The sequence below is a fragment of the Pelodiscus sinensis genome, chromosome 5 (assembly GCF_049634645.1).
Source record: "Pelodiscus sinensis isolate JC-2024 chromosome 5, ASM4963464v1, whole genome shotgun sequence".
NCBI lineage: Eukaryota > Metazoa > Chordata > Testudines > Trionychidae > Pelodiscus > Pelodiscus sinensis.
In genome coordinates this window covers 84,181,760-84,196,729 of record NC_134715.1, presented here as the reverse complement: position 1 = coordinate 84,196,729, position 14,970 = coordinate 84,181,760, and the positions used below count along the sequence as shown (strand labels likewise).

Genomic DNA, 14,970 nt, shown 5'->3' with positions numbered 1-14,970 from the left:
TACTATGTCTGGTAGCCTAATCTACATGCCTGTGGCGACAGAGGCATGTAGTCTAGACGTACCCTAAATTAAGGACACAAAAATCAACCAAAACAAAAAGGAAAACACTTAATTATCAAAACAAGACTACTGTCACAAGCATAGTAAATGACTGGGTCTTAAAAGCCGTGAAGTGAAATAGATTCAGGGGAAATCCCTAGGTTGTAATCCTTAGTTACAAAAGAGAAAAACAATTAACCAGCTCAGCCATGAGTTCCAAATCCCCAAACAAGGAAAACAATAAAACCTGATGGACTATCTAAACTTTTCCCTACTTACAGATTTTAAGGAGTTCATTTCTGGGAGAGCCCGACTCCCTTGTTACCTGGGGAAAAAACTGCTCTGATTTCAAACAAAAGGAGAGGAGGCGTGGGGGGAAAGCTCTCTTAGTTTGAAATTCATATCTGCATTTGATTGGCTGAATGCACAAAGCCCCCTCCCTCAGGTGCATTTCCAGAGTTGCTTAACCTTTCCTCACTCTTCAGGTATGTCAGACTCTCTTTAGCCTATTCATGACAGGCCTCATTCCCAGGGAGCCCCCTACCATCCTGTGCTGCTGCTTCTGTATCAGAGGCAGCAGAACAGGGTGCCAGGCAGGAGCCAGTCCGTGAGGGGAGGCAGTTTAAAAACGAGCTCCCTGAGCAGACTGGCTGCTGTGAAGTAGCCCCTGACCGCAGGGGGTCTGAGCTCCCCATAGAGAGAGGCTGCTCTGCATCTGTCTGTCTGTCTATGGGGAGCGCAGACCCCCCACGGACAGAGGCTGCTTTGAGGCAGCCTCCTGATCGCCCTCCCTTGTGCTACTGCCTCTTCTAGCTCCTGCCTGATCTCCCCACACCTTAGGAGGCAGCAAAGGGGAGGGGAGGCAAGTCTGTGGCAGCCTATACATGCGGGGAGCTGGCTCCCGCCTGTCCCCATTACCCTTAGCACTGCCTCTCTTATCAGAGGGGAGGCAGATCTGGTGCTTGTGGGAAGCTGGCTTTTAAACTAGTTCTTCCTGATACAGAGGCAGCAAGGGCGGAGAAAAATGTAGTCGTTAAGATTAACTGATAAGCCTAGGCTTATTGGTTAATTGTGTAATTATCTACATGACAACATCCCTAACTCCAACCTTATTGCAATACTTTAAGTAAGCGGCCTTTCTGTTATTCCTTACAGTTGTGAGGGTACTGCCTCCTGAATACCTGCTTATGATTGTTCAGGAACCTTTAAAAAGTCCATGCATTCAAAATAAAACTCAAACCTAAACAGTTTTCACCCCCAGTTTCAAGATATACCCAGCCTCTACTCCCTGAATGTCTATCCTTGCTTTAATTTTAAAGAGAAAGGAATTTCAAACGCAAACAGGTTTTTCTACTGAGTCCCCAGCTGAGAATAGGTGCTCTCACTAGAAGGTGTGTCTTTCTAGGTCTCCAAAAGTTTAAGAGGGGTAGCTGTGTTCATGTGCAATAGAAAAAACTTAAACAATGATTAGTCCTGCTGTACCTTAGAGACTAACAAAAAGTGTAGATGGTACCATGAGCTTTTACGGGCACAACCAATTTGTTCAGATGAACCCACTTCAGATGAACCCAAAATCTTCCATCTCATCAGTTCTCCTCCTTGGAGCTATGCTTATTCCTGTCCTTATTCAATGGTTGCTCAAATGATTGCTCTTTTTGTCAAAATTATTCCTTTCTAGATTGGAAGAGATCAGGAGACAGGCCTCCTTCCCTTCTGCTGACTTAGAGCCCTGCAGAAGCCTTCTTTTTGCCTCAGGAATCCGCAATCAAACACTTTCTCTTTCTAGGCCTCTTGCTTATCTACCTTAGGCTAGAGTCAGCCACCTGACCCATCTGTTACATGACTTCACTCATTATTACTCATCGTCCCCACCTGAGGAGATAAACTATACTTGTCACAGGCAGAGTGGAACCCAACTCCTTTAAAGGGCTCTGTCACCTCATTGAGATTGCTTTCCCTTTTTGTTCCCATTTCCCGCAGTTTAACTGTAGACAGATACAGAACATGGGTTACTGGAAGCAGAGATGGCAGATACATATTACTTGATACTGAATAAGTTGCTATGTAATTTAATTACAATTTAAGATGGGAGAAAAAAGGAAAACCAATTAAAATACCTACCAACAATAATGAAGTTTCCACACTTAGATATACATGCAGAGGATTCAATACGATCTCCAAGAATTCTCTCCCACTTGATTTTTCCCGAGTATAAATCAATTGCTTGCATTGTGTGTGAATGAGACCCAATGTACACAGTTGGAGATAAATCATCTGTGGCTGGTATTACAACTAATGGTGAGGCATCTATACATTTGCCCATATTTGACTTCCATCTTACATGCAATATCAGCCTCTCAGGCATTTTTAAGAGTCTCTCTTCAGAAGGAGTTTGTTTTACAAAGTGAGTACCTGTTTCATTTGTCTTGCTTGTAATTTCTTGACTGCTTTTGCTCTTTCCTGATTTATTCTCTTTTACTTCATATTTCATTATATTTGAAGTTACAGTAGATGAATAAGATGCTTGCTGTCCTAACTCTGTACCTGCCTGTCCCACATTAGATGAGTTTATAAGAGACTCGGGAAAAGTAATCGACAACATCCGATTTCCTCGGTTTAGTGCAGTAAATGCAATCAATCCTGTAACAGTATTAAAGTACCTTCTAGACTTTGGCTTCATGTGTTCTTTGTGGAATTCCCCTCCACTGCTCTCATTCAGTTTTCTTTTCACAATATTAGGATTCATTATTTGGTCCTCACTTGGGAATACAGCTTTAAGAACATGTTGGTAAACCTCAGAAATGGAGCTGTTGAGAATAACTTCCAGGAGCCCAGGAATGGCCTTGCCTGCCATATTCTCAATCTCATCATAAAACCGCAGTGACTTCAAGGAGTCTCCACCACTGTACAGAAACAGCGACTCTTTGGAAATGCTGTGTGAATCATCTGGAAGACTCAGGAGAGACTAAAGAAGCACAGAACAGAGTTTATAAGGTGAACACTAAAACAGTGTCCCCATGCCACTAAAACAGTGTCACCAGGGCCTGAGCTTGTCAGGTGCCTCAGACTACCACTGAAATTAACAAGCACTGAAAGTGCTCAGCACCTTGCAGGATTGTAGTTGCTCTTTTCGGTGCTCTTTGAAATGCTGGCTGATCAAGCTGTGGAGCAAAGTGTCCACTTCAGCAGTACTAACCAAATCTTATGCTTGACTATGATTCTGCAGTTCACTCCAAAGTTAAAGAATTAAAACAGATTGCAAAGAACTATCTAAAAAAATGACCTAAGAGCATTTTACCCTGAGATGTATTTTTAAACAAACTTTAAAGGAGTTTCTGCTGCTCAGATCTATTACTGTTGCCTTTGACAAACAATTTTATTTGCAGTTCCTGAAGCTCTTTTTATAATGTAATTGTATTAAAGAGACATGAGGCTAATCATTGTAGCCTTTTTTTGTTAAAATAATGCAATCTTTCTAGCTGGTACTGAACAAAAGCCTAACCCTTTCCAACAATGTCACAGGATTCTGGGTGCAGCCTAAAAAAAAGCAACACACTGTGAGCATCCTGTTGCTGCACTTCTTGTTAAAAGTAGGTGCTGCTATAGGAAGCCCCATTTTCTAGCACAGCAGACCCTTGGCCTATGATGTGTCCACCAAGATTTCATTCATGTCCCATTTCCCTGGGCTACATGTATAATGATCAACTGGCAATGATAAAAAGCAGCTTAAAATACTACCTTCCATAAAAACTGCAATTTTTCCCACAATTCCTCTGCTCCGCTCAGCTTACTGTCATGCCTTTTGGAGTTTAGATGGTTACTGTAAATCTTGCTCAGCTCAGAAATATCAATTTTGCCTTCATATAAAATAAAAAGCACAAGATTATTTTCATTGCATTTTAGTTTGTATTTTCAAATTCTAGTTATGGCCCACATGTTCATCTGGAGCTCACTCCAGACTTCTTTATTTGTGGACAAAATGGCACCCTTTTTTTAACACCAGCAATCATAGAATCATAGAATCATAGAATAATAGGACTGGAAGGGACCTCAAGAGGTCATCGAGTCCAGCCCCCCGCCCTCAAGGCAGGACCAAGCTCCACCTACACCATCCCTGACAGATGTCTATCTAACCTGTTCTTAAATATCTCCAGAGAGGGAGATTCCACCACCTCCCTTGGCAATTTATTCCAATATTTGACCACCCTGACAGTTAGGAATTTTTTCCTAATGTCCAATCTAAACCTCCCCTGCTGCACTTTAAGCCCATTACTCCTTGTCCTGTCCTCAGAAACCAAGAGGAACAAATTTTCTCCTTCCTCCTTGTGACACCCTTTTAGATATTTGAAAACCGCTATCATGTCCCCCCTTAATCTTCTTTTTTCCAAACTAAACAAGCCCAGTTCATGAAGCCTGGCTTCATAGGACATGTTCTCTAGACCTTTAATCATTCTTGTCGCTCTTCTCTGTACCCTTTCCAATTTCTCCACATCTTTCTTGAAATATGGCGCCCAGAACTGGACACAGTACTCCAGCTGAGGCCTAACTAGTGCAGAGTAGAGCGGCAGAATGACTTCACGAGTTTTGCTTACAACACACCTGTTGATACAACCTAGAATCATATTTGCTTTTTTGGCAACAGCATCACACTGTTGACTCATATTCAACTTGTGGTCCACTATGACCCCTAGATCCCTTTCTGCCATGCTCCTTCCTAGACAGTCGCTTCCCATCTTGTATGTATGGAACTGATTGTTCCTTCCTAAGTGGAGCACTTTGCATTTCTCTTTATTAAACCTCATCCTGTTTACCTCTGACCATTTCTCTAACTTGCTAAGGTCATTTTGAATTATGTCCCTATCCTCCAAAGAAGTCGCAACCCCACCCAGTTTGGTATCATCTGCAAACTTAATAAGCGTACTCTCTATCCCAATATCTACATCATTGATGAAGATATTGAACAGTACGGGTCCCAAAACAGACCCTTGAGGAACTCCACTTGTTATCCCTTTCCAGCAGGATTTAGAACCGTTAACAACAACTCTCTGACTACGGTTATCCAGCCAATTATGCACCCACCTTATCGTGGCCCTATCTAAGTTATATTTGCCTAGTTTATCAATAAGAATATCATGCGAGACCGTATCAAATGCCTTACTAAAGTCTAAGTATATGACATCCACTCGTTATCTTATCAAAGAAAGCTATCAGATTAGTTTGGCATGACTTGTTCTTCACAAACCCATGCTGGCTATTCCCTATCACTTTATTACCTTCCAAGTGTTTGCATAGGATTTCCTTAATTACCTGCTCCATTATCTTCCCTGGGACAGACGTTAAACTGACCGGTCTATAGTTTCCTGGGTTGTTCTTATTCCCCTTTTTATAGATGGGCACAATATTTGCCCTTTTCCAGTCTTCTGGAATCTCCCCTGTCTGCCATGATTTTTCAAAGATCATAGCTAAAGGCTCAGATACCTCCTCTATCAGCTCCTTGAGTATCCTGGGATGCATTTCATCAGGACCTGGTGACTTGCTGACATCTAACTTTCCTAAGTGACTTTTAACTTGTTCTTTGTGAATCCTATCTTCTAAACCTACCCTCTCTCTGCTTGTATTCACTACGTTAGGCACACCTCCAGACTTCTCGGTGAAGACCGAAACAAAGAAGTCATTGAGCATCTCTGCCATTTCCAAGTTTCCTGTTACTGCTTCTCCCTCCTCACTAAGCAGTGGGCCTACCCTGTCCTTGGTCTTCCTCTTGCTTTTAATGGATTTATAAAAAGTCTTCTTGTTTCCCTTTATGCCTGTAGCTAGTTTGATCTCATTTTGTGCCTTTGCCTTTCTAATCTTGCCCCTGCATTCCCGTGTTGCTTGCCTATATTCATCCTTTGTTAGTTGTCCTAGTTTCCATTTTTTATATGACTCCTTTTTTATTTTGAGATCGTGCAAGATCTCCTTGTTAAGCCAAGCTGGTCTTTTGCCATATTTTCTATCTTTCCTACACAGCGGAATTGTTTGCTTTTGGGCCCTTAACAACGTCCCTTTGAAATACTTCCAACTCTCCTCAGTTGTTTTTCCCTTCAGTCTTGCTTCCCATGGGACCTTACCTACAAGTTCTCTGAGCTTATCAAAATCTGCCTTCCTGAAATCCATTACCTCAATTGTGCTGGTCTCCCTTCTACCTTTCCTTAAGATCATGAACTCTATTATTTCGTGATCACTGTCCCCTATACTGTCTTCCACTTTCAAGTTCTCAACTAGTTCCTCCCTATTTGTTAAAACCAAATCCAGAACAGCTTCTCCTCTGGTAGCTTTTTCAACCTTCTGAAACAGAAAGTTGTCTCCAATGCAGTCCAGAAACTTATTGGATAGCCTGTGCCTCGCTGTGTTAGTTTCCCAACAAATGTCTGGATAGTTGAAGTCCCCCATCACCACCAAATCTTGGGCTTTGGATAGTTTTGTTAATTGTTTAAAAAAGGCCTCATCCACCTCTTCCACCTGGCTAGGTGGCCTGTAGTAGACTCCTAGCATGATATCACCCTCGTTTTTTACCCCTTTTCGCTTAACCCAGAGACTCTCTACAAAGGGAGCAGGTTTTTAAAAATGTATCATATGATACTATCCACACACAGTGCCTCATGCTGTCCCAATTGAAAGCATCTGACTTCAATGGAAGCAAGGTCAAGCTAAGAAAATACATGTGTGCATTTTCAATATTAAAATGCTGTTAATTACTATTTGATTCCAGAGAGTCTAAGGGTATCAAACAAACACAACACAAGAACACAATGGAGAACAAATGAGTGCAGACAGATTTGCTGCAGAACACGACAGCTTATGGTGTTGTCATAATACAGGCCATCCTCATGTTGAAGCAACACTCACTACAAGTCCAAGATATGTTCCAAAAAACTTGGACTTATAGCGAAACAACTTAAAGTGGGAATTTTTTTCCCCACAACTGACTTCCATTCGCACAAATTGGGCTTTTTTGGGGGGAGGGAGGAATGGAAGGACTTATAAAGCATCAGTACCTACAAGCGTCAACGACTTTATGCAGAATGGATGTATATTGGGGAGACTTATAGCACGGACGCCCTGTACCATGGGTCACGTGAGAGCACATTGCAAAAAAAGTAAGAGTTAATGAGTGCATGAACCAGCTACTATTGCTTTGGGGTCAAGTCTCAGAAAAAAAACACAAATTTAGTCTCTAAACAGAACAGAAAGGCATGGAGTAGTATCTGCACTAAAGAGCATTTATCAAACTTATTTCATTTACCATGTGATGTAAAAGGCAAAGTTTCAATCAACACAAGTTCATCAGGGATTGCGTGGGTTGGGAGATGTTTCTCGAGTTCCTTAAGAGTATCTCCTGCTGAACTGTCTTTAGGTACAACAAACAGGATTAACTTTTCCTGTTGATACCATGTCACTGCACAGGATTCCACATTACAAAGACCTTCAGCAGCCTGCAATACAAGAACATAGCCTTTGTGCTGAAGTGCAGGGGAAAAAACCCACAACTCTGATAAATAAAGAACTGATGTGAAGTTTATATTTTGATACTGGCAGCTACTGAATTTGTGAAGCAACAAACATGTCATGTCCTCTATTCTTCTCCCTAGATTTTTTTTTTAATTCAAATAAGTATTTAGCTCTCATGAAAAGTGTCAGAATGACAGCCCTTAAGAATAAATGTGTTTAATTCCACAATGTAACCACAGCACAGGTAGCAGACAGGGCAAACTTCTCAATGACCCATACCACTCTGCCTCAGGTATGACCTGGAAGAAGCACATATAGGAGTGGGAACACAATTCACTCTCCATATTCATTCTACTGTGGGCATTTCTGCCAAGACTATCGACAAAAGCTAATATACCAGTAATCCCAGTTTTGTGAGGGTAACATCTCTCCTCTAAAAACAGGATTGATAAAATGATGGCATATAAATGCCAATAAAATCTGAACAACTTCTGCTATTCTACTGGGTTGGATTTTATCCATCCATTGAGTCATTCAAATCCCCTTAAGAAACTTCAAAGTTAAAGTTTAGCCCATTTAACAGTAAGCGATCTTACATATGCTATTCAGTATACTGATTTAGCTAAACCTAAAGGTTTGCCGTTAAACTAAAGATAAAATGTCATTCTTGAATATAAACATCATTTTATGTGTTAGAGTCAGAGACCTAACACTAGCTGCTTTTATGTGATGATGTGAACTGAGGGCACGATTTGGAACATCCTGGAGGATCAGCCTTCAGGATCAGACAGAAATGTTTCCTACTGGAATAAGTAAGAAACTGGACTCAATGGGCCAAAATTCTTACCTTAATTTACATGTGTACAAGTTACACTTGTAACTTGGTCTAATCATTCCACTGAAAGCCCATCAGGAAGCTACTTTTTTTTTTTTTTTTAAACATTTTGTAGTAAGGTATTTTTTATGCCTCATCTTACTGGATCAAGTCTAAACAAATTTTAAAACATTTTCTATAGACACATACCTTATGAAAAACAAGAGCAACTAAAGCATACCTTCATTCAATCACAATCTTCTTGACCCCAGAGATACACCGTTAATTTAGACATAAAGGCTATATCCTACAGGACAGTAAGGAGCTATTTGTGCATTCAGTGCACAGTTACAATCCTCATTCTACAGAAGTATCTGTTTCCAGAATTATTTCCACTGGGTCACAGTGGGAAGAACCGGGATCATTAAGAAATATTAGTATTAATTAAGAACTCATCTTTCTGCCTCATTGACTTTACTAGCCAAACACAGTCCTGAAGTAATACAGGAGGCCCCCGATTTGCGACGCGATTGGTTCCAGGGAAAGCGTTGCAAGTTGGGGGCATTGTAACTCGAACTCTCATTTACAATAGGCACCGTGCGCTGTTGTAAGTGCGGACCAAGGACGTAAGTGGGGGGTTTTAGTCCCTTCCACACTTACAAAAATGGTTATAAGTGTGTGTGTGGGGGGGAAATGATCAGAAATCAGGGGACTCCTGTACTACTGATTGCAACTGAGATGTGCCTGTTAACAAGACAGCTTGGATATAATTCTCCACCTTTTCCCAAGGTTCATATCCATTCTTCTCCTTTGTCAACATCTGTTAATTTGTTTCTCCCTCTACTGATATTTGATTCATTATAAATATAGCTGTAATCAACATTTGTTACTTATATAATGTCTTGTCCAATGGTCTCAGTGCTTTAGAAATATTAATTCTCATAGTGCTTGGCTGAGATAAGGACATATTGTGCCTTACAAATGGGTAAACTGAGCTAAATAGGGATTGCATGACTTACCCTTAAATTCTGTTCCTAGTTTAAACAGCTGGGCATGTCTACACTACACTCTTAGCTCGAAATAAGCTACGCAATTTGAGCTACGCAAATTGCGTAACTTATTTCGAGTGTATTTTAAAATGGCTTATTTTTTAAATTTTGAAATAAACTGCTATTTTGAAATGTCCCTTAATCCTCACGGAACAAGATTTAGAGGGATGTCAGACTAGCGTGCCCATTATTTTGAAAGATATTTCAAAATAACAGGCTTGTTCAAAAGACACAGAATAGCTGTTTCAGGACACCAGAAGTATCCCAAAATAGCGCTGCAGTGTAGATGTACCATAGGAGTCCTGATGCCCACTCTAGTGCTCTAAACCAGTGGCTCCCAACTTTTTTTATGCTGTGGACTGACAAACATTTTATTTGCATATTTGCATATTCATTATGCAAATAATGAATGTTCAAATATGTTACTGGTCCACCTAGCCCAACTCAGTTCCTAACTCCCTAGTGCCTAAGACCCTTGAACCTCCGCTCCACTCCTATGCCCCCCCCCCACTCCTTTGCCCCATGCCCTTTGCCAGCCACTCACTTCCCCGGTTCCTGCGCAGCCGCCAGCCTCCAGGCGGGGGAGCGCTTATCCCCCTGGTTCCTCCGCAGCCACAGGAAGGGGCGGGGGAGCAGGAACCACCAGCCTCCGGGCAGGGGAGCGCTCACCCCCCCATTCCTGCACAGCCGCAGGAACCACCAGCCTCCGGGTGGGGGAGCGCTCACTCCCCATTCCTGTGTATATGCAGGAACCACCATCTTACGGGCAGGGAAGCGCTCACCGCTCCCCCCCCACCCCATTTCTGTGCAGCCGCAGGAACCAACAGCCTCCGGTGAGTAAAAACCGCTGGTGAGTAAAAAAACCCTATATACCCTGCACCCGAATATACCCCGCGGGGTGTGTGTGTGTGTGCGCGCGCATGGGGTTTGTAAAAACAAATATAACCCATGAGTTATATTCACTAAAATACAGTACTTGGCTGCTGCCGGCCCCGCTGCCGCCAGGTGCTCCCTGGGGTTCCTGACTGGGGCCACCTGGTGCTGCCGCCGGGCTTTCCCTAGCTGGGGTGTTCCTCCATCCCTCCCCACTGCTAGGACTGGCCTTGCTGCTGCAGAAGATTCCAGCCATCACCTGCCTCCACCAGCCCACTTCAGCCTGGGGGGAGTTCTCTAGCAGAGGCTGCCTGGTCACCCTGGCCGGCTGCCACCGGGGATTTGCTGGGATTCCTAACCAGGTCTACCCTGCCACAGGCAGCCCCACTGCAGCCAGAGGTTTCCCAGTCACATGGCCCCCCTCAACGCTGGGGGTTCCCCAGCAGGGGCGGGAATTCCCCGGCTGCTGCCGAACGTTTCCCGTCCAGGGTGGGGGCTCCCCAAATGCTGCCTGTCCTAGCCGATGTTGGGGGTTCCGTACTCAGGGATCCTCTGCCCTTTCGTCTCACCTTCTTCAGGCTCTTTGGTCCAGCAACATCCATAGCCCTGCCAGGCCCCAGATGTTGCGAGATTTGAGAGGTTCAAGCTGTATTTTTCAAGTGTAAAATTCTCTATACAGTTTTGTAATGTAGTTGAATAAAACAAAAACTACAAACAACAAAGGCCAGATTTTTCAAAAGAGCTCAGAATCTGGTAACATTCTTGAGAACAATGGGAGCTATTAGGATGCTGAGCCCTCTGGACAAATCTACACCTTAAGTTTGATTCAACAAAATTAATACTTATGATTTTTTGCTGATTAAACAAATCACTGTAGCTTTTTGTTTATAATAATCCACACTGCGTAAGTTCTGAGCAGTACAGATTGTATTACCTCCTGTACACAATCAATATTAAGTCGTTTGCCATGACGTTTGATCTGACTGTCCTTTCTTCCTAAGAAAAATATCTCTCCATCTTTCACTCTCACAAAGTCCCCGGTTTCTCTCAGTGTGTTCAAAGGAACAGCTACTTCATCATCAAGGAAGCAGATTCGTTCTTTACCACCTGTGCAAAAGAATACAGTATTATTGCAGCTTATAATTACAAAATTATGAATGACCTACCTCCTATTTCAGAGTAAAAGTATTAAAATAACCTGACAAAGAACTGTAAAGTTTGACATACAGAAAGGCACTAATGATTGGAACTAAACTTCTGAAAGCTAAAGTATCAGTGTGAGGGTATCCTATAACCTCAGACTTAGAATATTTGGAAGATTCATGATTTCACTGATGAGGATCACAACTTTTCCACGCCATCTTGTCCACGTCCTTCCATGAATCCTCCATAAAGAATCAACCCAAAGTGCTGGAGACCTTCCTCTTCCCCTCTTTATGTATCATGGATACCAATGAACAGGGCTCAACAATTAATGTAATCTACTCACCCATGGTGAGTAGATTACAAGCCGGCATGGCCACGCAGCGTGCAGAACTGCGCAGCTGGCGAGTGGGGCTCGCCGCCACTTGGCGAGCCCTGCCAATGAAGTATACGTGCTGTCCATCTGTTGTGTGTCAGTCTTTTCTGATTGTACATAACTTGGATGATATAGTTGACACCACTTCTTGCAGGCAGATCACTGATAGTAACATGCTGTTGCCTACTTACATCTACCATGTGTTTTTCCATTGCTCTTTGGGTGATTTGCAGCTTTAATTCTTTTGTAAGTGTTCCAGCCATAGAGCATAGAGTACTACCAGAAAGATACAGATGTTAAAGAGATGGGCTTTCGCAGTGGTGGAAAGCTTGGGATCAACAAAAACTATGCAGACTCCCAAAGGCAATCTAGCCCGACCTCCTCCTCCTGCTCAACTCGGGCCCAACTCATTGTCCATATGCAATGCTTGTCCAAGATATACATATTGATCTACCAGCTAGACAATCTGTCCATCCAACGGCATGTCATACTCTGACCTCATATAATTTAAAAAAAACCCTTCTGTTTATATTGAGCCAAATGGAAGCAGAAAACAAGTCATTAAAACTAACCTGTTTTTTGTGTAAAATACTGGTAATTTCTTGCCTGCTGATCTGATTTTTCAAAGTAGGCCAATAGGTCCCCATGAAGGTGGCATCTGCTAATCTACAAAAGCAGCGAGGAGTCCTGTGCCACTTTATAGACTAACAGAAGTGTAGGAACATAAGCTTTCGTGGGCAAAGACGCACTTCGTCAGATGCATGTAGTGGAAATTTCCAGAGGCAGGTATAAATATGCAGGCCAGAATCAGGCTGGAGATGATGAGGTGGATCCAATCAAGGCGGATGAGGCCCACTTCTAGTAGCTGATCTAGAGGTGTGAATTCCAAGAGAGGAGAAGCTGCTTTTGTAGTTAGCAAGCCATTCACAGTCTGTTTAATCCAGAGTTGATTGTGTCAAACTTGAAGATAAACTCTAGCTCAGCAGTTTCTCTTTGAAGGCTGATCCTGAAGTTTTTTTGCTGCAGGATGGCTACCTTTAGATGTGCAATTGTGTGTCCAGGAAGATTGAAGCGTTCCCCTACAGGTTTTTGTATGTTGCCATTCCTAATATCTGATTTGTGTCCATTGATTCTTTTACGTAGGGACTGTCCAGTTTGGCCGATTTATATAGCAGTGGGGCATTGTTGGCACGTGATGGCATATATTACATTAGTAGATGTGCAGGAGAATGAACCAGTGAAAGTATGGCTGATCTAGTTAGGTCCTGTGATGGTGTTGCTGGTGTATATATGTGGGCAGAGCTGGCACCAAGGTTTGTTGCAAGGACTGGTTCCTGAGTTAGAGTTATTATGGTGCGGTGTGTAGCTGCTGGTGAGAATATGCTTCAGGTTGGCAGGTTGTCTGTGAGCAAGGACTGGCCTACCTCCCAAGGCCTGTGAAAGCAAGGGATCATTGTCCAGATGGGTTGTAGATCACTAATGATGTGTTGGAGAGCTTTTAGCTGAGGACTGTAGGTGATGGCCAGTGGTGTTCTGTTGGTTTCTTTCTTGGGCTTGTCCCGTAGCAGGAGGCTTCTAGGTACACGTCTGGCTCTGTCAATCTGTCTCCTCGCTTCCTCATATGGGTATCGTAGTTTACAGAATGCTTGTTGAAGATCTTGTAGGTGTAGGTCTCTGTCTGAAGGGTTGGAGCATATGTGGTTGTACCTCAGTGCTTGGCTGTAAACAATGGATCGTGTGGTGTGTCCGGGATGGAAGCTGGAGGCATGCAGGTAAGCATAGCAGTCGGTAGGCTTTCGGTATAGGGTGGTATTGATGTGACCGTCACTTATTTGCACCATGGTGTCTAGGAAATGGACCTCCCGTGTAGACTGGTCCATGCTGAGGTTGATGGTGGGGTGGAAGCTGTTGAAATCATGATGAAATTCTTCCAGAGTCTCCTTCCCATGGGTCCAGATGATGAAGATGTCATCGATGTAGCATAGCTAGAGAAGGGGTGTAAGTGGACGAGAGCTGAGGAAATGTTGTTCCAGGTCAGCCATAAAAATGTTGGCATATTGTGGGGCCATGCGGATGCCCATAGCAGTGCCACTGGTCTGGAGGTATATATTGTCACCAAATCTTAAACAGTTGTGTGTGAGGATAAATTCACAGAGTTCAGCCACCAGTTGTGCTGTGGCATCATCAGGGATACTGTTCCTGACAGCTTGTACTCCATCTGCATGTGGGATGTTTGTGTAGAGAACCTCTACATCCATGGTGGCTAGGATGGTGTTTTCTGGAAGATCACCTATGCATTGTTTTCTCAGGAAATCCGTAGTGTCACGGAGGTAACTGGGAGTGCTGGTGGCATAGGGTCTGAGTAGAGAGTCCACATAGCCAGACAGTCCTTCAGTGAGAGTGCCAATGCCCGAGATGATGGGGTGTCCAGGATTTCAAGGTTTGTGGATCCTGGGTAATAGATAGAACAACTCTGGTCGGGGCTCTGAGGGTGTGTCGATTTGTTCCTGTGCTTGTGTAGGGAGTGTCCTGAGCAGATGGTGCAGTTTCTTAGTGTATTCCTTAGTGGGATCTGAGGAAAGAGGCCTGTAGAATTTGGTATTGGAGAGTTGTCTGGCAGCCTCCTTTAGGTAGTCAGGCCTGTTCATGACGACAACAGCACCTCCTTTGTCAGCCTCTTTGATTATAATGTCAGAGTTGTTCTGGAGGCTGTGGATGGCATTGCGTTCTGCACGACTGAGGTTACCAGGCAAGCGATGCTGTTTTTCCACAATTTCTGCCTGTGCATGTCAGCGGAAGCATTCTATGTAGAGGTCCAGACTGTCATTTTGGCCCTCAGGAGGAGTCCATGTGGAGTTCTTCTTCTTGTGCTGTTGGTGGGAAGGTATCTGTGTGTCAATGCACTGTTCAGTGTTGTGTTGGAAGTATTCCTTGAGACGGAGACGGCAAAAGTAGGCTTCCAGATCACCGCAGAACTGAATCATGTTAGTGGGAGGTGACGGGGCAACAAGAGAGTCTCCAAGATAGAACAGACTCTTCTACCGGGCTGTGTGTGTAGTTGGAAAGATTGACGATATTGCTGGATGAGTTAGGGGTACCACTGTTGTGGCCCTATGTGGTAGATAGGATTTTAGACAGTTTACAGTCCTTTTTCCTCGGTAGAGAAGTGAAGAATGTAATGTAGA

At 43.3% G+C, this 14,970-nt stretch overlaps 1 protein-coding gene across 5 annotated transcripts in view; it reads right to left on the bottom strand.

Moving 5' to 3' along the window:
- The window catches only part of AASDH (aminoadipate-semialdehyde dehydrogenase), a 77,663-nt gene that overhangs the window by 36,959 nt on the left and 25,734 nt on the right, over nt 1-14,970 (bottom strand). For all 5 annotated transcript variants that reach the window (XR_012904289.1, XR_012904292.1, XR_012904291.1 and 2 more), the window contains exons 9-12: nt 11,201-11,373; nt 7,325-7,514; nt 3,778-3,896; nt 2,161-3,004 (exon numbers count right to left, since the gene is read on the bottom strand). Coding sequence is in view for 1 of the 5 variants with exons in the window: in XM_006113498.4 (XP_006113560.2) it covers nt 2,161-3,004; nt 3,778-3,896; nt 7,325-7,514; nt 11,201-11,373 (1,326 nt within the window). In the remaining 4 variants the exon portion in view is untranslated. The remainder of the gene's footprint in view (nt 1-2,160; nt 3,005-3,777; nt 3,897-7,324; nt 7,515-11,200; nt 11,374-14,970) is intronic.